General features: G+C 46.8%; 1 protein-coding gene across 1 annotated transcript; it reads left to right on the forward strand.

The window, feature by feature from the left end:
* Positions 1–15,910: 15,910 nt before the first annotated feature.
* On the forward strand, positions 15,911–16,774 carry TSSK6 (testis specific serine kinase 6). The gene has a single exon (XM_074145711.1). It carries the CDS (start codon positions 15,941–15,943, stop codon positions 16,772–16,774), a length of 834 nt encoding a protein of 277 aa, XP_074001812.1. The 5' UTR covers positions 15,911–15,940.
* The last annotated feature ends 6,646 nt before the right edge of the window (positions 16,775–23,420 follow it).

Here is a 23,420-nt window from a genome sequence, read left to right on the forward strand (position 1 = left end):
GGTTGATACTTGCTAAAGCTACCCACCTGCCCTAGATTTTCCCTTACTGCAAGAGTTTGGTGGAAAAATAAGTCTTATAAAGGGCGAAACCTGTGAATTACAAAGTGACTTTGATTTCCCAAAGGAGGGGTTTAGAACACGCTCTTAAAGACTGATGATAAATGATAATTCTCCGCACAGGCTCTCAGCGTGAAAAAAGTCCACGAGCATCCTTTCTCAACAACGCTCTCTTACTCCTTTCACAGCCCTTTCCCTTGCCTCTGCTGCTACCTCAGCTCAGCTGGCTTTCATTTCGGCTGTCACATGGGGATGAGTCCTCCCTTAGCCCATCTGCAGCAGGTAGGATGTCCTCTACTGGAGAGCTGCTCTTCACTAACTATTTAGAGAAAAGCCACTCCCGAGCCCCTGGAGAGGCAACTGAACTGAAATCTCCTGCAGCAGCAATGGTTTATGCCCAGCTGGAGGCTCCAGAGAAGTATAAATGCTCAGCTGGAACCAGGTGGGTGCATCTGACCTTCTGCAGAGCCCCTGTGCTGCACCAGCACTGGATGCAGGTCTCCAGGGAGGTGCCGGCACAAGTGGGCTCAGGAGAGTGGAGGGAGCAGATACCATTTCTGGCAGGTTTCAGTCAAATGCTGGGACCTTTCATACTTGTTTCTGCGAAGGGTAGAGGCAGAAAAGCAAAGGCTGCCTGCAAAATGTAGTTTCCCAGAGAGGTGCAGTGCCGCTGGGGATTACATTTGCATCAGGTACCAGTCATTAGGCTTCGCAAATGGAAACGTTTTGGTCTCGTGCATTAACCAAGAATCACAGCACCGACTGCAGTCACCTTAGAAAGAAGAAAACAAATGATATCTGCCCACACAGAGCAAACTGAAATGGGAAGCAGGAGGCAACACCATGACAACACCCAGCAACTAATGGCTTTGGTTTTTTTTTTTTTAGGACAGGACAAATGCAATAGAAGCCAGGCTAGGTGAGAGGAGAGGTCTTTACAGTGCTGTTCCCTGCCCCTGACAATAGCCACCTCACAGAGTTTGGGAAAGCATGCAGCAAAACTTCCCTGGAGTGTTTTGTGCAAGGATTTGAGGAACTGACATCTCTCTCTGAGATGTGTGGCAGAGGGCTGGAAATGCCGATGTGCCCACACAAGTCCCGTGCTAGGAAGCATGAAAGTAAAACACCGTTTGAGGCTGATCCAAGAGGAAAAGCTGAGATTCATGGCTACAACAAAGACTTTGTGAAATGGCCCTGTGGTGAGGAGTGCCCCAGGAGGCACATAGACGAGGCAGACACCCAAGCAAGTGTAATTGTTGCCCACCCAGTGGGCACATCTCAGCAAGTCCCCTGGCTATAGCTGATGCAGTGAAGTGCTCATCTCAGCAGGCAGGCGCAGGAGAGTGAGCCTGCAGGACAAGGTGTTCCTATTCCCATGTCTACCTCAGAAAGCCCAGCCCAGCCACCAGGATCTCTCCCTGTTTAACACCAGAAAACTCAGATGGAGCAGGTTGAACGATAGGCTGGACGATGAATTCATGATGAAAGAGACCGTAAATCATGCATGCAAGCAAAACAGTGATGGGACGATCAGCTGTCAAATGAAGTCTTGGATAAAAGAGATGAGGAAGCAGAATAGTGCACTGTCACCTGGCTCGTGCAAATATGCACGCAGAAGCATTAAGCATAATTAGACAGAGCCACCTATTTTTGGAGTTAGGAAAATGAAGCAAAAGTGCCTAAAATCAGATCCTCCTAGAAGAGGGCAGGAAGAGGGGCTACAAAGAGCAAATGAAAAGCTCTGGTGATGGCTTGCCACGCTCTCCTTACCACTGCCAGGGAGGACATCTGGAGGTCACAGAAACACAGGGAGAATCCACTAGCTTTTCCAGCAGAGTAATTGAAGATTTTGTAATCCAGGACCTGTTCCCATGCCTGAGGCCAAAATGCCTGATCAACACCTTGCAATCAAGCCTGCAAGCCTTGCATATCAGATATGTTTGGTATTCTGAGAGCTGAGGAGGAATTTCAGAGGGATGGATAAAGAGCAGTTTCTCCCTACCCAGAGGCTGCCTCTGACAGTAAGGAGATGATGAAAGAACATCCAAGCTGAAAACAAAGGCAGCTAGGTGGGAAATTCCCCTTCATTATAAGGGTAAAGAATATTTTCCTATCAGGAAAAGGCAGAGAAAACAGGCACAAGTAGTAAGTCCTCATCTGCTCCTAAACACTTTTTTTTTTTTCAGCAATTCTGACCCAGAAACACTCCCTCAAACAGTCTGTCTAAGAAACTAGAGCTAAAATCTGGAAAGGAATGATGTATCTCACGTAGCAATGCAAGGAACCTATGGAGAGGGATGTTAGGAGGAAAGAGACACCACAGGCCATTTGCACCATCACCTCCCTGTTGTAAAACTGCTTGTGCAGAATCCCACTTGGTTCAGGAAATAACCACCAATTTACTGCATAGTTGGTTTTTTTGTATTAGATCTAGACCTCATGAAAAATTGACCACCGTGCACACACAAATAAAAGCGTCACTTGAATATTAAAAAATAAAAAGCAAAAAACGCATGAACCTGTTTCCAATACACACTTTGCCAGCGTGCACACTGAGAGCAGGATTCTCTCCCTGCTGGGGCTGGATCCATCACCCGTGGTTCACACTGTTGCTCCCAGCTGTCAGTCCCAGAGGTGTGTAGTGCTGCTACACCACCAGTCTGACCACACCTTTCAGGAAGAGCTTAGTCACTGGTGGTATCTAGTTACTCACTGTCCCTCAGGGGCCGTCTCAGCTGATGTCAAACTGACTTAATATATATATATTAACATGGGAAAGTTATCTGACTGTATCAGTGGTCTAATTTTGTCATTGCTGCTGTGCAGCATACATGGGAAGCCACTCGAGGAACTGGTAAATGACCAAGATCTGAAGCATCTCTGAACTACTACTGCCGTATCTCCTTTGTGACCAACCAGCCTGTCTTGGCACAGGCCTGCATCTACCAGGCACGGGTGCAAACTGGATAAAAGGCACTGAAGAGAGACACACAACGGTCATTGTAACACAGGCTTGGTTTAGGCCTTGCTGCTTCCTTTTGCTGCCACCATTTCTAGTTTGATCCACAAAGAAGTGGACTACTGAAGAAAAAACCCATACCACAGCCAAACAGGGTATGTATCTGGGAAGACAGAAGGTGAAGTGTATTATACATTTGATTACCAGGCACCACCTCCCTTCTCTGGACCTAGATGCCTGGGACGAGACCAGCTGGCCACAAATCAACAAGGTACAGGTTGCTTTGTTGGAAAGGAGACAGAGAGATGTGGCCCTGGAAATATTCCTGCACATAAGCGCGCTCCTCCAAAAACACAAGTCAGTATTTGTAGAAAATTCCCCACATTCTAGATACATCACAAACACATCATGATGGTCCTTTTCGTGGACCTTTTTCACCACTCTCCCAAATGCCCATCTACTTATTGTAGGATGAAGTCTGAGACTCACAAACTATGCGGCTGGTGAGCAGTTGAAGTCTGGCCCCCTCTTGGGTCTTCACGCCATAGTGACCAGTGTGACTAGGCTACCATGGTGTGATCCAAATCCCAGCCTGGATAGAGAAAGAGTCACAAGGGTCATTCAGACTGGTGCCTCCAGATCACCCCGGTGCATAGCCACCCATTCCTGGCTCAGCCCTATACCATGGAGAAGGGTGGGATCACCAGTCATTACCCCGAAGTACGAGTTGTACCCAGATGTGCACAGAGAAACACGCACTTCACACTTACTTGGGTGAAATGCAATGCAGGGGTGCCCTGTGAACAGCCTGAGGACCCGTCTCCCTTCATGCTGTGGGTGTAAGGCACCCCACATACTACCCCTTTCGAGTCCCAGGCTCTTCTCACCACTTTATTCCTGTGCCCTTGTGCCTCCCTACAATGTCATCAGTCAACCAAGTCTTACACAGTGACCAAGATGATCAGTTTCTTAAACTATGCCAGGGTTGTTGCTAGCGTTCCCATGTAGGGCAGAGGAACCCTAGAGACTCTTTCATGTCTGCACCCTATAGCAAAGGCCTATCTGCAGAGTGATAAGATGAGAAAGTTTTTATCGGTTGTTTCCGTGACTGCAGATACCGCCTGCCCAGCGCTGCGGTTGCTTTTCCTCTAGAGCTCACAAAGGCTCTAAGGCTATTTTTTCCCCTAGGAATGAAAATAAATCACTCCAATCAGCTGCTTTTCTTGAGGTGCTACAAAACAAACTACAGTGGAAATGTTATCATTGGTAACAGATTTAGCCTGCAGGACCATGTGTGATTTAAATTTTAACATTTAGAGATAGTTTCCTGTGGCACCATGTAAATACAAGGTATGGCCAGCACAAACAGACACAAATTGAGTGAAGTTATGTTGCTTGAAGTTATTTATTTCTACCTTTGACAGCTACTGATGAAAACCTGCCTCATTACTCCTCCATGCCCCTCATGCATTCAGGACACTGGAGTGACTCAGCAGGAAGAGCATGCAGGAAACATTATCATCTTAATGATTACAGTGCTGCCTCTCTCTATCACACCTGCCCGACACCCAAATATCTGGGAGAAATAAAACATTTACTATCGTGACAAACCGACTGTGCCCAATTCATACCACTGTCAGAATTACAGCAGTCCCTAAGATCCCAGAGATGCCATCATTGCACTCCTGCTACCATTACAACCTGCTTGATGGCAAAATGGGTTTTACATCCACTCTCTTCTCAAAAAAAAAAAAAAAAAAAAAAAAATCAGTTTTCTCTGGAGGCCATGAGGTGGAAGAAGGAACCTCCAAATACTTTTTGTCATTCCCCAAAATAAACTTTAAATATATCTGCCCAGCTGTTTAAATAAACCAACTCGGGGTAGGGGGAAGATGAGTTAGAGAGGCTCTTATCTGCTTAAAATTCAAAGCTTGCCCTGGAGGCAGAGATGCCCCAAGCAGTAGCCTCTTCACTCTCCCTCCCATCTCTGTGCCTGGACCCGCTGCCTGCAGGGCATCGGCTGGGCTCTGCTAATCACAGCCTCTTCAGACTCCAAGGCTGGCCAGAACTGAAGAGGTTTAAGCCACATTCCTAGCAGAAGCTGTCATTCCTCCAGATGCCAAGGCCTTGCCCTGTCAGACTATCACAGCCTTTCAAATAATAGGCTTTTCCTCCTCTCTCCTTGCCCACAGAAGTGATACTTTCCTAAAATATGAGTACTTTCCTAAAATACTCAGCTTAGTCCTGCCTGGTACAAACTGGCTCAGGCCACGCAGTGAAGTCTTGCCGAAGTGACAGCAAACTGAGAGCAGGATCCAGTAAGTAGCAATCAAGCTACTTGCCCCCTTAAGATAGAGCCACTAAATAGCAAAACAAAAACAGCTGATGCCTTTATAGGGCTGAGGACAAGCAAGAGCAGCACAGAAGAGAGGCTGTGTGCTACCTAGTGGGAGCCTAGAAAGCAAAGCAGGGAGTCGGAGAGGCCAAGAGTTGTCTTTGCAAGGAAAAAGGCTTCAGTACACAAAGCATGGTACTTAGTAACTACTCAGAAATGCAGGGTTTTCTCCCCGCTTCCAGTTCAACAAAGGGGTGCCTAATCAAGGAAAACAGAAGGAAATCTATCCTGGCATTTCCCAACCACACCTAGTTGGATATGTGTTCCTCATGCCATGATTTATTTGCCTGTGCTCCATCTTCCCTACCAATCACACTGACCACCACGCGCTGCCGGCTATAGTCGGGTGATGCCCAAGGGCTGCTGCCTTGAAACAGCATCATCCTTAGGGAGATAATGACACAGGAAGAGGGAAAGGGAGAAGCAGCAACATGAAAGAGTGGCTGTCAGAGCCTGGAAGAAGTTTTCAGACCTGGCATTTAGGAAAATTCTACTTCTGACATGAAGTAAACTAGATCTAGAAATAAAAATAAGAAGAGAAAAGATATGGAAGCCCTCATCATCAATCTTAGAGGCTGGCTTTTCAGAGAAACCAGCTTTTAGGGTCACGGACTCATCTGCCAGGTGGCACATCTCTTTCAACTGAATCCTTACCACAGATGGACTTTTAGCTGAATTTGTTCAAAAAAACACCCCAAAAAACAAAGCAAACAAAAAAACCACCAAACCCAAAACCACACACACAGTCTCATATGCATACACACTGGAAAAAACTGTCACAAGTGTCAGAGGCTTGTCATTTTTGTCATTTCATATCTTCCTTAAAATAGAGGCTCTATTATAATCCTATAAGCATAAGGAATCAGGGAAATGATAGGTCTGCACTAGAACAAAAGTTTCTGTTTGTTTGTTTGTCTGTTTTAGAGCACCTGAGTGGCCACTGAAAAAGCAGGCAAGATGTTTGGTCTTAAGTTTCCTACTTTCAGATCATTAATGGCAAACAGTAGGGCATCAAGAGACATATTGGCTGTGATACAGTTACGGTTCCATAGGATCATCCCAAATATTTGCTGGAAGTTGCATTTTTGTTCACGTTTTATTTCTTCTTACCATTTAACAAAAGACGCTACTGCAAAAGCTGGAGGTGAAGAGAGATGGGTCACATTCGCCTCCTCTCCAGGCTGTTCCCGCAGTCGGCAGAGAGTTGCCATACCTACCCATGTCCTTATTTAACGCTTCAGTCATTCTTCACGCTCCTTTGCGGGAGACGCCAGAGCTTTGAGACAGGTCTACCAGCAGGTACACTGGGACAGAAGCATGCTGTGAAGGAATACAAACACCATCTAATTAAATCTATTGTTAAAACAATTTGTTTCTTGCTGGGCCTGAGTCATCTGAAAGTGTTTAAACAAGACAGGTTTCATTTCTGAGGGCAGACTGCCATCTTCACTTGGGAGCTCCTCACCCTCCTTGCTTCTGTTATTTTAAAGTTCAGATCAGCAGCAGAGAAGGGATTTATATTGAAATAATAATAAAATAAAAAAAATCCAAGGCCAGAACTCTGATCTCTTCATTAGTAAGAGCAGTGTTTGGTAGGAAAATCCGTGATTTAACTAGGCAGCATGAACTCCTAGAATAAGCAACACTGGTGGTGGCAGCAAGCAGTGAGCTCTGCAGCATAAAATCATAAAGGTCTATTTCCAGTGAACACCTGCCCCCAAGAGGGCACTGTAATATTATATATACTTCATGGCTTGTGAGCAGCAGGGCGCAGACATGCCCGTTCTCCTGTCCCAGCCCATCCTGGCATGCCTGATCTGCAAGCTCTGCGGTGACTGTCGGTAAATCAAGGGGAGTTTCTGCTTTCGATGGATTTATTTCCCTCTCAGGGAAGCATGCAAGCAGGAGAACAGCAAAAAGCTCAGTTTTCTGGAAAGCAAACTAACAAAAGTAATGCAAGGTCTTCTGTACTTGTGTAAGCAGATCTGTATTCGCTGCCCACTCAAACCACCCGTCCTTTTGTCTCTGCGTGTGATAAGCCTCAGTTTGCTTTGGTGGTTTTCCTCTCAGGGTCACAGCTAGACTCTCTCATGGTTTCTCAGGCAGTTTCTTCAAATACAACAAAAGCCTATCCTGTTAGATGTTGCATGGAGCAGCAAAGAGACCTTCAGACCCTCATAGCTGCCTCCAGCCTTGTTCCTAGAGTGCGCGCCTGCTTCCCTCTTTGATAAGTGCATACCCACACCAACTATCTGGTCCAAGCTTACCTCCTTCTGCCACTTCCAAATCTCAGCCTAAACTTTCTCATCAGTCTTGACAGCTCTGAAGCTTGCTGGTTTGCATCTCTAGCTCCTTTAACTCTTGCCCTGCCAGACTCTTGTACAGGACTGGCTCATCCAGGGCTAACCAGGCCTGTGGGAGAAGCCATCTCAGTGATTAGTTGAGCACCTTCAGGAAGCGTTTTAGCACACAAACTCTAGAGCAACTCATGAAGTCAGCCTCTGACAACGTCCGTATCATTTAAATATCTTCTCCATAGCCATAACACTTTGCCGTCAACTTTTCAACTCTGGGTGCCATAGGTTCTCATATCCTAATTACAGGCCAAATTCTGCAGTCCTTAATTGGCCACAAACTAACTACAGTAGGTGCCAGAAAACTAAATCTCTTTCTGAATACAAAGTGTTCTATGATGAGGTTCTCCACAGGCAGTAAAATCAGTGTGAGGAAGATATGTGAGTATCGTTCATTTGGGATAGTTAACCGCAAAACACTTACCTGCTTTTCTAACAATTATATTTGGATTCAACAGTTGTAACTTGAGGTGTTAAGAAAAGCTTCTTATTTCCCAACTTTTCCCTTGACCCTCGTCACCACCCAATTCCAGCTCTATTTTGGCTAACCCAAGAGGGGCTTACTGCGGCTTTTGAAATCTCTGCCTTGCTTAAAGCCTCACCTGACACCCTCTCCCTCATGTTCGACAGCCAGCTCTGCCTAGGGACATGGCTAGCAGGCACACAAATACAGTAAGCAAGTCCACAGCCATGGTAGGCATTTAATCTTTCTGCTACAAAAAGAGATTTGTTGACCCTGAAGCAACAAGGAGAGCAGAGGAATGTTCCCTGGTCTCAGGAGACATGCAGCACTGAGCCCCAGTTCCTACCCATGCCTTTCTTACCAGCTGCCTAGTGTTGAAGGGTGTATCTCAGCAGGCTTGCTGGGCTCTTTCCCTGGCCTCAAGGAGGGGCAGGAAAAGCGAGCTTAGACACTTCTCTTGACCCAGCAGCCTGTCAACGCTGCACAGCCCTTCCCTTTGGCTCACAATGGTGTCTGGAGGATCTCCTTGGTAAGTACACAGGAATCAGCCACTTGAACGCCAAGCCAAGTGTCTGCAGCACCGGCCAAGGAAGAAAAAGCTTCCTCGCTCTCGGAAGGGAGGTGGTGGGAAGGAGCCATCTGAATGAAGACATAGGGAGATCAGCATCTCCAGCCAGGAAAGGGGTGGGGTGAGCTTCTAGGGCTGAACCACCCCTCTTCCCCCAGCTCTCCCCATGCTCAGCAGACATCCCAGCATCAAAAAGGAAAAGCTTGCCTCCCTACACAGCTGGTTTTCCTTAGCTCTGGCAAGCCAGGCATGACTTTCCACTTAGCGGAAGGATGGAGGCATAAGATCTCACTCTCCTCCCACCCTCTTTCCAAAAGGGGTTTTGGTGCAAAGCCTCTAAATAGCAGCTCTACCAGGGAAATCCTCCCACTCCCCAAGCCACCAGCCTGCCAAAGCCTGCTTAGTCCCTTTTGTTTCCCACTGCACTCCAGCTTATTGCCTTCAGGTTTGAAATTCTTTGCAGGTGCAGCCTGGTGATACCAGCTGCAAAATCATGTTTGCAGACCAGCCCGTTAGCCCTTTCCATCCTTCATCTCCTTTGGCACCTACTGAGGCACTCACAAGCTGCCCAGGAGGTGGTGGTGTGGCCTGTTGCCATATATTCATTCCTGATGGCTTACAAGCCCATTTTATGTCCCTCACATGGTTTAAATTCTCATTTACATGAAGAGATGTTTCTGGCACACAAGGTGTCAGAACAACCTTAGTTAATCAAATGGACATCCATAGAGTTTTCTGTTCAGTGTTCCTCTCATCCTGCCAAGTTTCTAGGAGACTTCTTACTAGTCCCACAGCCAGCTTTGCTAGTTTATTCTGTGTGAACAAGAGGCTAAAGGCAAGATCTGATGGCAAACAGCTGTGGGGATCACAGCTGCTTCTGAACATCAGGAATGTGAGGTGCCAGATCTCCTTATCTACCAAAGGAATAAAAAACTCAACATAGCCAGAGTATTTTAAACAAATACCAATCCTTGAGATGTGAGAAGAAAGAAAGAAAAAGAAAAAGCAGTACATTACCACGCACAGCTTGCTGGTTACCTGCGACTTTGGTTTTCTTCATTGCCAACGCTGCGGTTGTCGCCAGTAAGGAGCCATGAAACCACGGCCAAATTCAGGCTGCAGCTGTGGGCACACACACAGCTTTTATAAAGCATTCAGAGGAAAGGCTTTGCAATTAGTTTTGCACCTTTGACTTTCTAGGTCCATTTAATACCAGTGCCTAAAATAACCGCACAGAGGGCTTGATTTTGCAGGAAAGGATCTAGGGCAATGACAGCAGTTCAGCTTCTGAGGCAGCTTGGATTTGGTGGGATCTGGCCCATTTTTCCAACCGCTCAGACATCACACAGGCCAGCAATCAATTACCTTTAAATAGCTTACTGAACAGTAATTGGCAAGTAAGGGGCAAATAACATCACTAGAAAAATGAGAGTACTTGCCAATAGTGTAACTGTCTTTACAGGTTATGCCCTATCTAATGAGCGTCTGTACCTGTTACAAGTTAGCCTCACCTTGGCTTGTTCCCTTTGGTACTAATACCTAGAGCACATAGCATAGCTCCACGGGACTACAGAAGAATTCTCAGCTGCAAAATTTTCACCAGCCTGCAGCACCTGCGCGAACTCACTGCAACATCCAGACAGATGAAAAATAGTGTTAACAAGCAGTGGGTTTCTTTTCGGTCCAGTGTTTTCTGTAAAACAACTGTGTATATATATATATAAAAATCAAATACAGGGCAAAACATCAAAAGCTTATGTTTAAAGAGCTCTTTTTACCTATTACTGGCAAGAAGATCTTGCTAACCAGTATTAGCTAGGAAAAATTGTGGTTGCCCTTTGCACTATCTATAACGAGCTAGTCAAGCAAAAATATTATCATTAGTTATTTTTACTTCTTGTGTAGCTGTTTGCCCATTCCCACATTCACGGGGTGGTAAGCAATAAAATCTGGTCGTAGACTGGCCACAGAGTGGGTCACCCAGGAATTACTTGACTAGTCTTGAAAGTTAAAATCCCTGGGCAAAATATCTCTGCTGGTATGGAAATTGAGGTATTTAAAGAAATCTCAAGGGATCCATGCAACTACAGAGGTCGTTCTGCACATTGTAACTTACAGCCTCATGGCCTAAGGTATAAAACTATGGTTTGTTTTGGCTTGTAGACTATCTGCATTAACGAGTTGTATTTCGGTATGCTTGTGCCGGAAGGACCCACATTATGCTCAACAGCGTTCGCTCGCGTAAGAAGTCCTTGCCCCAGAGGTGTCAATCTGTCATCAGGTCAGTCACCAGCACCCAAAGCCCATGCGGCCACTCTGCCCCCATGCCAGCAGGACTGCCCAGAGGGATTGGGTCACAGGATGGGGGACTTTGGGCACGACGGAATCACAGAGAACAGGTAGAAGTTTCAGAAGTATGCATGCTCTAATGGCCCTCTTGTTAGCTCAGTTATTTGCCATCCTGCATGACAGTGGCTACCTCAGTCCAGTAATTACACTGATGTAGTACTGCCTCGCTGAGGTTTGGCAAGAGGGCAGACACCCAAAAAGGCACAGCATAGACATGTTTGATTAACCCTGATGTTCAGATAGCAGGCTGGTGATTTCCCAACTATCAACTGCAGCACAGCCAGGATTTTCCTGCAAGAGAAGAGTGAATTGTTAGCGAAAAAATATATGGGATGACACAGAAAGAAAAAAATAAATCCCCCTTTGTTACATCTCATGGCTTGTTTGTTCTTCTCTGGTTGAAGGTAGCTGTGTACAGGGCAGAAGGCTGTAGACCTTCAGCTGCGCTGTCTTCTCAGCAAGGTGAGTTACCCCCCAGGGAACACCATGCTATGTAATTTTGCACCCAGGACCCAGGCAAGGTAAACTCAGAGCTCCTCCTGGTTTTGGTGTAAAGTGATGCCCAGCACAGCTTAGTCTCTGGTGAGCAGTCCAGCCCCAGGCGATGCAGGACTCACCCTGGGTGAACTTACCCACAGAGGTAAATTAACTTATGCTGAGTTTGAAACAGGCGAGTTGCTGCTGGGGCACCTGGTAGCTCTCTGGTGTCCCTGCACTGCACAGCAGCATGAATGCAAGACCTTCAACGAGGCCAAGTGCCGGGTCCTGCACTTGGGTCACAACAACCCCATGCAGCGCTACGGGCTTGGGGAAGAGTGGCTGGAGAGCTGCCCAGCGGAAAAGGACCTGGGGGTGTTGGTTCACAACCAGTTGAATATGAGCCAGCAGGGTGCCCAGGTAGCCAAGAAGGCCAAGAGCACCCTAGCCTGTATCAGGAATAGTGTGGTCAGCAGCAATAGGGAAGTGGTCATCCCCCTGTACTGGGCACTGGTGAGGCCCCACCTCAAGTACTGTGTCCAGTTTTGGGCCCCTCACTACAAGAAAGACATTGAGGTGCTGAAGCATGTCCAGAGAAGGGCAGCAGAGCTGGTGAGGGGTCTGGAGAACAAGTCTTATGAGGAGTGGCTGGGGGAACTGGGATTGTTTAGTCTGGAGAAAAGGAGGCTGAGGGGAGACCTTATCGCTCTCTGAGCAACTACCTGAAAGGAGGTTGTAGCGAGGTTGGCGTCGGTCTCTTCTCCCAAGTAACAAGCAATAGGACAAAAGGAAATGGCCTCAAGTTGCATCAGGGGACATTTAGAAAGGATATCAGAAAAACTTTCTTCACAGAAAGGGTTATCAAACATTGGATCAGGCTGCCCAGGGAAGTGGTTGAATCACCATCCCTGGAGGTATTTAAAAGACCAGCAGACGTGGTGCTTAGGAACGTGGTTTAGTGGTGATTTTGGCAGTGTTAAGTTAATGCTTAGACTCGATCTTAAAGATCCCTTCCAACCTAGACTATTCTGTGATTCTATGAATGCTCATTCAGGAGTTTATCAGCTCCTTGGCAGGGGAACTGACTACGTGTCAGGCTGATGCACAACCACACCGTTGGAGTCGGAAAACATGCCCATAATGACAACCCTGATGGTGAGATCCAATAATTTATACCTTTGCAGACCAGCTCCTCCTGCTCATGTACCAAACTGAACAAAACAGTAATTGCTGCCTGATTTCCAATTGCTCTCGTTTACAAGAGCAATAGAACAAGCCAGTTCTACAAACACAGCTTTGATGTAAAAAATTTGCCAGAAAGCTCAGAATCCTTTTGTATGTTAGTACTGAGTACCCTACTGAAGTATATTGGTGTGACCTAAATATTTATATCACAGGCAGCAGTACTTGAGGTGGAGGGATTGGAAGCAAAAGAGGGTTTTGGTGCATTTTTATACCAATAAATGTTGAGCCAGCAGCTAACAAGGCAAAAATCTGTTTCTCTGTGACCTAAGCACAGCACAAAAAGCTGAGCTCGCTTAGATATCTTTCCTCTTCCTCTGCCTGACAGCATCCTGCCAAACCAAAACCTCTCATTCATGCCTCTCGCTGTCTGTCTTTGTAGCTTTTTGCAGCAGTCCCAGGCCACGCTGCGAGCTGTGGGTTCGGAGCACAGACATGCACGGTAACGATGTCTGCAGCCCTGGCAGCAAAGCCATCTCGCAGGGGTTTATCCTGGAGCGTACAGGAGGGGGAGTGTTTGCTACAATAGCTGCTCCGTTACCGTTTCCACCAGAGCTTTCTTCCCCATTGTCTCCTTCCAGGCACTGCTCAAGCCCTTCAGCCCCCAGGATGCTCCTACAGCATTTAAGTGCACAGTCCTTTTTCTGGGCTTAGAGAAGGGATTAGTGACTCTCAAACTCTCCACCTCAGCCAAGCTTGCTGAAAACCTTCCAAAAGTGACAAGCTTCTTCGAGCAGATGGAGAATCCCCCAGCAAGGCGGGACTCCACAGCATTACTCCTTACCATCGCAGCGTGGTTCGTAGCCACCGCTTCAGTTTTTCCATTGTGGTTTGGACAACACCTCTTCTGCTTATGTTGTTACAGGGGGGCTTTAAAGAGGTTTCCTGTAAATGAGGATTTTACCTGTAGGTTTGGGAACGTGTCTATAACACGAACTCCCGTTCCTGTTCCAAAAGATATACTGAGCATCAGCATAGCCCCTCTAGATAACTGCACATGCATCTTTCTATCTGTCAGAGCAAGCGACGATGGCATTTTCCAGAGGTGTTCTGGTAGTAAGAGGGGAAGGGATGCCTGGTCTAAGCATTTTCCCTTGTAAAAATGCCCGCATTCGGTTATGTTTAGCCACCTCAAAGTTCCCAGCTCCTGTGAAAAGTCCAGCCTAGACCTCTGCTGAAGTCACTGTGGTTATGACTCATGGGCTAAACAGAAGTGCCAGGAAATCATGTGTATCCAGAAAAATGGCTTTCTGCATCTGGCCTACTGATTGCTAGGCGGGATTTTTTTATATTTAAGTAACAGCAGTTCCTGAATGGGAACTTTTGGAAATGGCTTCTTTCTGATCCGCTTCAGCAGCAAGAAATCTGGGGGCATTTATTTGATGGCCCAAACAGAAAGGGAACGTTGGCTGGGTCGTGTCCTGCATTTCTGCATGTGTGTGGGGATTCCGTCTCCACTCCACTTCCCTACAGACATCAGCCCCAGACAAGGTCCTTGCCGTCAAACAGGACCTCTGCTCTCTTCGGAGGAGATAAAGATGGACTGAGGACATTCCTCAGTGGTCAGCAGGGTAGGTTCCCTGCGCAGGAACAAATCCTCTGTTGTGCAACATACCTGCTGCTTGCCTGGCCTTTTGACAGCGTACCTGGTGATAAATGCCTGATACATGCCTGAGGGTTCGTGCCCGGTAACTGCGCTTCTATGGCACGTTTAATTCCTGTGCTTCCAAATGGCCTGTAGAAATAGCATCTGAAGTGGGAAAGTGGTTTGGTTTTGACCCGCAACTTCTACAGCAGATAAAACTTGACTTAACCATTATTTGCCCTTAGAAGTCAGGGCAAAGCACCCCTGTAGCATATATAGACCCATGTTTGCAGTTTTTAATTAATTTAATTTCTTCAAGGGACTTCAGAACACTGACAAGATGAGAATGCTCACGAGAAAGGTTTTCTTCAGTCTTCGGTTGTCTTATTCCTCTCTAGAACTGATTTGCAAAATGAAACATATACTCAAAAATTAAAAATAGCGTTTGGGCTGGTATTTAGGAAGACAGACGTTTTGTGGTCCTAGGCTCCTTTGTACAGCTGGAAAGGAAATGCGGGCTCCACAGGGAGGACAGGATCCTCGAGCAGCTTGAAAAACCAGCACAAACCAGAAACAACTGTTTGTGAGGGCCAAGGACTCAGCACATGGAGAGTGGAGCTGACACTGGCCTGAGGCGCAGCAGGGTGCAATGGGAGGGACGCTTTGCCCAGGAGCGGCTGTTGGGACCCAGCCCAGTTGCCTTCTGCTCCTGCCCCGTGCTTAATTCCCCTGTCACCTTATGGAAACTAAAACTGACTGAAAGCACTTAAAATCTAAATTACAGAAGCTCTCCAAAGGATTTCTGGTCTCACTTCTCTTTAAGTCTCCAAAATGTCATTTGATAAAAACAGAGGGAGTTCAATTCCAGGTTCAAGAAATGGAAAAGTTGTTTCTTCTGAAAGATGAGTTTAAGGTTCCCCATCCACACCAGACAAAGTCAGAAAGCCTACCTAGAAAAATAGCTCCCTGCACCATTGTAATAAAAACCTAAATGTTTACAGCCATCCGAGGTAGTTTGTAGTTAGGGACAGTAGAAAACACTCCTTTGTACCACTCTGTGTAGTTCTGATTTTAATATAATACCCTGCAGAAAACAAGTATAAGTCCCCAGTTGGATTCCTCACCCCAGAAAACTAACGTTTAAACTCTCATCACCAGAATATCCCCGTTTTGAAAATTCAAGTGAAGAGGAGAAAACAGTAAATCTCCAAACTACTCATCTGTGGGATTTCTCCCCCAGCATGTGTGTGGGCATGCCTGGGACACTCCTGAGAGAAGGGGCCCCATCAGCCACCCTTGTTGTCTCACAAAGGTGCTGCCATGCAACGCTCCACCCCATCACAATGTCTAGGTGAGCCCTGGAGCCCACTGAGGCATCTGTGGGACCATGGGGGAGAACGAAGCTCAACAGCTTCCACACACCATATATTAAATGTTTCAAATACTGGAGCAAAACACCAGCTTTGATTAAGCCCAGTGGGATCACACATCATGCCAAAAAACGATGCAGGAGAGAAGCTCCTTTGTGAGCTGGGCTACAGCCTGGGTCACACTTTAGGGGAGGGCAGCTTCTCCAAGGTGAAAGCAGCCACCTCCAACAAATACAAGGGCCCCTTAGCCATCAAGATGGTGGATCGGCGACGAGCACCCCCAGCCTTCATGTACAAGTTTCTGCCCCGGGAGGTCTCCATCATGCGCAAGATCCGGCACCCCAACATTGTACGCGTCTTCGAGCTCATCGAGGTCTGCAGCGGGAGGGTCTACATCGTGATGGAGGCAGCAGCCACTGACCTGCTGCAGCTGGTACAGGAGCTAGGGAAGCTACCCTGTGTCCCCAGGGCCCGGGACATCTTTGCACAGGTCGTAGCGGCCGTGCGCTACCTGCACGACCGCAACTTGGTGCACCGGGATCTCAAGTGTGAGAATGTGCTGCTCACGGATGACGGCCGCCGGGCCAAACTCAGTGACTTCGATTTTAGCAAGGAGGCAAACAGCTACCCAGACCTGAGCACCACATTCTGCGGGTCAGCAGCCTACGCTTCCCCAGAGGTGCTGATGGGCATCCCCTATGACGCCAAGAAGTATGACATGTGGAGCCTGGGGGTGATGCTCTACGTGATGGTGACTGGCTGTATTCCCTTTGACGATACCCATATCCGCAGCATGCCCCAGCGGCAGAAGAAAGGGGTGCTGTACCCAGAGGGGCTGCCCCCACTGCCGGAGCCCTGCCGAGCCCTCATCGCCCAGCTGCTCCAGTTCTGCCCAGCCTCCCGGCCTGGTGTGGGGCAGGTGGCCAAGAACAGCTGGCTGAAGGGGGACATCTGAATGAGGAAGCCATCTCCAGAGATCCCACAAGAGCAGCAACACTTTAGTGCAATCAATGCTGTAGTGGAAAAAAAAAGTGTTTCTGTGGTTTATTGATCGTTTTGAGCCCTGGGTTGCCTGTCTGTGGAACTGATTAAACTTCAAGCACTCACAAGACCTTGTGCTCTCTGAAGGTGGTCAGATCCCTCCACAAAGGAGACATGTGAGTCTGCTGCAGGTTGGGTTTCAGGACACAATGACCATGCTGAGGTAGGGTTAAGAGCAAAGCGTGAGGCTGCTTACACCAGCAGTGGGTGCCTGACTGCAGAGGGGACCTGCACCCCCCGTCAGGCAGGTCACAGGGCTCTCCCTGATCTAAATTACATGCAGCAGTAATTTAAACGTCCTTTAAATTACCTGCTCCTTAGTGCATGTAATGAATGCCAGAACTCCCACACAGCTACCCCTCTCTGCTGCTCCCCACCCTCTGCCACCGTATGCAGAGGACACTGCCCAGCGCCGCAGGAGGAAAGCAGCTTTCACACGAGTCTTGCCTTGTGCTCAACCTTGTTCGCCATCAAACTGTATTTGAGCTGGTGGGAGGGCAGAAGTAGTCCTGCAAATCACTACTGCAGAGAAAATTTCTGGGTTTTTTGTATACCACCGTTTAAATCTCACAGTGATATTCACAGGCCAAATTCAGAGAAGGATGTTGCAGGCAACTGGACAGCATTACCGAGCCAAAAGTTTTGGTGTGGGTTTGAGATCCACACCTTACTTCAACTATATCTTTCAGATTTTGATTCTTACCAATATTTGAAATCTCTGCCAAAAGATATTTGATGAGAAAGAAACGCCACTGGCCATGGAGAACCTGAAATGGGAAAGAGATAATGATATAAAGGAGAACTACTTTGCTAACACCTGCTGTCCAGCTTCAATGTAGAAAGTTACCAATTACTCTGAATGCAACCCCCAAAACCTACTACAGATCCCTACAGGCAAGTCCCATTTTCAAAGGGTCAATTAAAGGTAGGAGCTGGCATCTGAAGTGTGCTTTCATGAGACATTTTAAATCCCCTTTAAACAATCTTCGATCTGGCTTCCACCAAAACTGAAGTCAAGCAGAAGATTTCCAGTTGGGTGGTCTGTCAGCCTCCATGTTGCTGGTGCCACGTGAGCTAACACAACACAGCCCTGGCAGCAGCTCCCACAGCCAGGCTACGTCTTACATGAGCAAACCAGTGCACATGGTTCTGCTGGAAGAAAAGGAAACATCTTTGGCAAAGCACGCATTTTGGGTCTATTAAAAGCAGCAGTTTAAGTAGAACAAGATGTGGCAGCAGAGCCAGCCCAAGCCTTTTCAGCACATGGGCTACAGTGAATTTTGCCACCCCAGAATGAAGATTTATTTTGTTTGCCTCCTTGCAGCTGCAAAGTGAAACTTCATAGCAGCAACAAAGTCCAAAGTAGACAGAGTAAGGGATAGGAAGGGTGTCTTGGGGCCATTCATGGCTGGAGAAACAGGCTTGGGAAGGATCAGGAGGATGCTGGGTATGGAAAAGAAGGAGAGAAGTCGTAAGGATATGGGAAGCTGGGAGGCAGATTTCAGGGTAGTGAGATTTTCAGCAAGGCTCAATTCTCTTTTTCCTACTCATCTTCCAACCACCCTGTCAGCCTCATCCCTCTCCAAAGCCACCACCTTCCTTTGGAAGAGCTCTCCGGTCCATACCCCAGGATATCCAGGTACCCTCTCATCTCCATCCCCTGCCTCATTCCAGCCCTTTCTTACCTCCAAGTACCTCCCCACAACCTGGGAAGCAGAAACCTGGTGCCAGACCTGGTGCTACTATATTGCTTCTCTTATTGTTTTCTTTTCATTGTCTTTCGTTAAAGACAAAGCTAATGTAAAATGACTTGTTCTAAAACCCGGACCCTATTAATCTCACCTCAGCTTCATATTTTCCTAAACAATTGCATCTGTTGAGGACCTGAGCTGGGACAGATGACTAATGTTTTGCAAGGATGTACCCCCTTGAGTGGCTTGGGAGAGCAGCTGGGGTTCAAGTGGCAAGTGCTTTGAACGAGCCACAGGAGGCTTGTAAGGCTGCCCCGCAGCCCTCGCCTTCACGCAGATGGCAATCTCACAGGGCCCAGCACTAACGATCTCAGAGCAGTCCCAAGACTGTGAAAATAGCCCATTACAAATCTAATTATGCAGATTAAAAATAAAAATCACAATTAAAGATGCTGAACCAATTCTTATCTAATTCACACCGATGGGAAATCAGTTTTGAAGGGGAGCAGAACCAGAGGCGCTGGGCAGGAGGCAGTGGGGCCGGGGCCGAGCCCTTCGAGCGTTCCTCCCCTCCTCACTCTGCTCCGGGAGGACTCCTGAGGTCTCTGTGTGTGCTAACCCTGCCGCTTCCCTGAGTTTATGCCTGCCTCAGGAGAGTAGAAATTCCTTTTAACCTTCCTGGGAGGCACACATTCAATGGAAGTGCCTCTTCCCTGACTTCTGGCAGATGAGCCCCACTATCCTGGCTGTGAATCACAGCTCCCTGTATTTATGGGGGAGCCCTTGAACTTTGAACAAGCACCCATGGGAAGCATAAACAGCTACACTGGGTTATCAATATCCTGATCAGTCCCACCGGAGTCGTTCTGCAATGTGATTCTGTCCTCCTCAGGCTGTTTGTAACGTCCTGGTGCAGTACGATCTGGAAATGAAGGGTCCTGTCTATTACCAGCACTGAATAAATAACTTTCTATGGGGGAGCTGATCACCATGCAAGATACACAATAAATATACTTTATTTAATCCCTCTTCAAGGACAAGAAGGCAAATGTTCAGAGACTGTGTAAGGCAATCCTGCAGTATGCCACCATCTTGCTCCTGTTGGCTTACTGCATGATCCGAGCATTGCCCCATCCATAGCCCTGTCGTTGGCTGCTGTCGTACCCTATGTCACTCAATGGGCTTTCTCTGTCTTTCAGATTTTTAAACTCATGTCTTGGAATCAATTAGAGGGACTCTCAAAATGACACTCAGCAGAACAGTACTTTCTCAAGATATTTTCTAAGCATCTTGAAGCAATATTACCCCATTTAATCTGAGAAGAGCATTAATCATTTCAAAGACATCTTCCAGATTCTAGTATAGCTTTCAACCCACTGCTTCTTTGTCCAAATTCAGCATCACCTTGCCTGAAATACAGATTTTATTTCAGGAAAATGAAAGGAAGGGAGATAATTCACTGCACGTTGACATTAAAGCTCCCTTTTCAGGTAAGCAAAATTTGCTTTCAAGATTTTAGGTCATAGCTGATGTGCCTGATAAGCTCTAGGACTCAGCTATTTAAAAGTCTACATGTTACAAAACTCTGGAGATAAATATATTCATGAATTGTGGGAAAACACTGCTGGGTAATCAAACACCTCATGTATTCCTGCATGAACTCTGGAGCTGGCTCTCTCAGGGCTGTACATTTCTGCCTACAGCGAAGCTGAGCTGCCCAGTCTGTAGCTAATGACCTGCTTCAATTACCCTTGGCCGAGCCAGCGCAGGCAGGTTGGGCGAGAGACATACCTGAGTGACCCTGCCTCGTTGGGAAGGCAAAGCTTTCAACAGGCAATTTAGCAAATAAATAGACCTCACTTTGCTTGAATACATTAACCTTTCCATAATTGCAGTCTTTAGTGCTAGCAGCTTTTTTATCCAGCTACCTAGCGTCCTCCTCTCTCTTTTCAAACCCCACACCGCAGCAAGGTATGGGTCTCCCATGCTCCTGTGTACGTCTGAACTCTTCTTTGGTTTAAGACCTCCTCTTCTTCTCTTTTCATAGTCCATCACCCTGTGGGTCTCTACACTTACTTGTCTGTTGGAAGTGATAGAGGGGGAGAAAGGAGGCAAACATTTTCCTGTTTTAAGACACTTGATTATATTAAGCATAATTTTAAAAAAGCTAATAAGAGGTTCTCACCAAAGGACATGATCCAGGGGCTCCTTGTGTGCATAGTCTTCCTTGCAGACAAGAAGCTTTCTGTGAAGAATATTTTCATTTTCACAGCACCTAACAAACATTAATCCTCACACTAGCACCAAGTGGTAAATATTATTCTGCCCGTGTTATAGTGAGCAGACTAAGTGGCTTACCTCAAGCCAAGAGGATTTCATTTTACACCACAGTTCAAAACTTCCATATTCTCCAGTCTTCTAGGCAGATCATGACTCTGTCTTGAAACAATAATAAATTCAACAATATTTGATGGCCTGGAAAGACATTTGAATTCCCCTCTCCCAAAACTGCTTCCAAATCAATCTCATTTTCTCTCATAAATAAATGAAAGGGAATATATTACAAAAGCAGATGGCTTGAGCTTCTTCTCCATGCCCTGAATAAGGAATCCAAATTTCTTAACTGCATTTAACACTCATTTTCAACAGTCAAGGCAGCACCCACACCACAGGATGCAATGTGAGCCCAGGTTGCGCAGAGAGGTTGTGCGATCTCCATCCTTGGAGGTTTTCAAGGGCTGACCTGGTCTGATCTCAGTCCTGACCCTGCCTTGAGCAGGTCCGTGGACTGGAGACCTCCAAGGTCCCCTCCTGCCTGACTTGCCCTGTGATTCAATGAACACAAAATTCTGCTATGAGGTGACAACAATTACTTCTCTTGCAGACTTCTCAATTATTTTGACAGCAAGGGAAACAAATAACTGAAGTTTCTAGACCTGTGAAAAAGTGGGGCAGCAAGCAATGCCTGCATCTGCCAGTTATGTTTTGGTTATTATTTACTTATAGGTGGTGACACGACATAAGCACCTAAAAAGACAGAACAGAGGGTTGAGCACAGTCGTTAGGTGTTTCTCTTTGAAGTTAAAGAGCTGTACAATGGTGAGTGAGGTATCTGTTGTCCTTCCTTCCTTCTCATGTTAGCAGCAGCTGCAGCAGCAACCAACAGATTCCTTGAAAGACATATGTAGTGTTTTTTCTTTCTCTCAGCTGACAGACGTTCATTATATTCAGGTAGCACCTGAAATCTCAGATGTCACAGGAGAGCTGTTGGGAGAGGTTCTGCATACAGATTTTGTTATTGATCATCCCTGCCTCAGAAGATCTCACCTCTTAAATGAGGTACCTTAGCCACAGGATAGGACCTCCTTCTGCATCATGCAATCTGTAGGTGGCATCACAGAGAATGGATGGTAGGACACCATGGTGATCTGTTTGCCTCATGTATTACCTAGCATCAGAGGAGCATTTCTGGGCAGTAGGGCTCACAGTATGCTTTACAATACAAGTGATTCCTGCTAATAAATAGGAAACTAATTAAATGCCTCTTAGCAAACCAATTTAACACCAATAATGAGACAAGGTCTATAGCAGCATCATCAGAGCCAGCATAGTAGCTGACAGGTTCACAGGCCACCTTGCACCCTCGTAAGAGTGTATTTACAAAGGGGCTGGATCCCACCAGATGCTGAGAGCTCCCAAGTCCCATTAAATGGTTTTAAAGTAAATAGTAGCTGAGGAAACTGAGCACCACCAGACAAGCCCTTAAGAAATCCCTGACCACTTCTCCTCCATATGGTGACTTTGCATATTTTTCATGTACCATATTGATCCACTGGAACTGTAACTGGCAGCATCTCTTTTTTTCATAATACTCTGCACAGCACTGTCATATCAGTATGTTCTCCAGAGAGGGACAAATATGCCATTTCCATGAAAACCTTAATTAAAAATAGAGCTTGAACGTTTACTGCAGCTGACTTGGCTTTGGCTTTGACTCAGGCATTGGCATCCCCAGCCTGAAGGCTGGTAAGATGTTGGAGTTCCACCACAAGCACAGGGTAGGGCTCGGTGGGTGGATGCCAAAGCAAGTGTGCTGAAAGAAGAGGCAAGACTTGCACAGGACGCTGGCTGCTGCATCCTCCTAGCAGAGCACAGCGAACAAACAGCCTCACCCAGGGGACACCAGCGAACCAGACAACATACGCGTTATTGTCTCAAATATAATGATAATCCTTGGCTCCTCTTCATTAGCTTGTTAATAGGATACCTATTATGGAAGACCTAAAACACACAGTCATACACATATGCACCCAGTCATTTATTATAACAATAGCTTCCTCTCTTTCTATTTGATATATTTCTCCCCTGTCCAGAAAATGGCTCAAATTGCCCTATCCAGGGCAAACCATAATTGATGAATAAATCTTGGGGAAGGCAATTTTGCTTTCCATGCATTATGCAGCCAATTATCTTTTCCAATACTGACAACTGTGTTTATTTATTAGTGATGGATCCAGGGACTTGCTACTAGCAGCCTCCAAATTAATGCATATATTCTTATAAACAGGGGGAGAAATATCAAAAAGCAAGTCCTCACAAACCACAGGTCTTCAAACTGTGTCAGTAGAAGGAAACTACTACTGGTGAAGGCAGCACCTGCTGGGCAAAGGGGTGGCCCAGGCACAGGCGAGGATGGACCTCCCGAGTCTGAGAAGGGCGGATGGGGAACGATGCGCCCGGGGAAGCAGTGTGGCGTCGGGCGGGAGAGCAGCGGTGGCGCAGGTGGCTCGCTGGGGACAGGGAGGCAGAGTGCAGCCAGCCTGGGTAAGCAAGACTGTTGCTCGAGCACATTGTGAGCTGATGATGCAA

The sequence above is a fragment of the Numenius arquata genome, chromosome 3, assembly GCF_964106895.1.
Source record: "Numenius arquata chromosome 3, bNumArq3.hap1.1, whole genome shotgun sequence".
NCBI lineage: Eukaryota > Metazoa > Chordata > Aves > Charadriiformes > Scolopacidae > Numenius > Numenius arquata.

What these genes read in the sequence shown, in the direction of transcription:
- TSSK6 (XM_074145711.1), top strand. Translation starts at nt 15,941, where the DNA reads ATGCCAAAAAACGATGCAGGAGAGAAGCTCCTTTGTGAGCTGGGCTAC.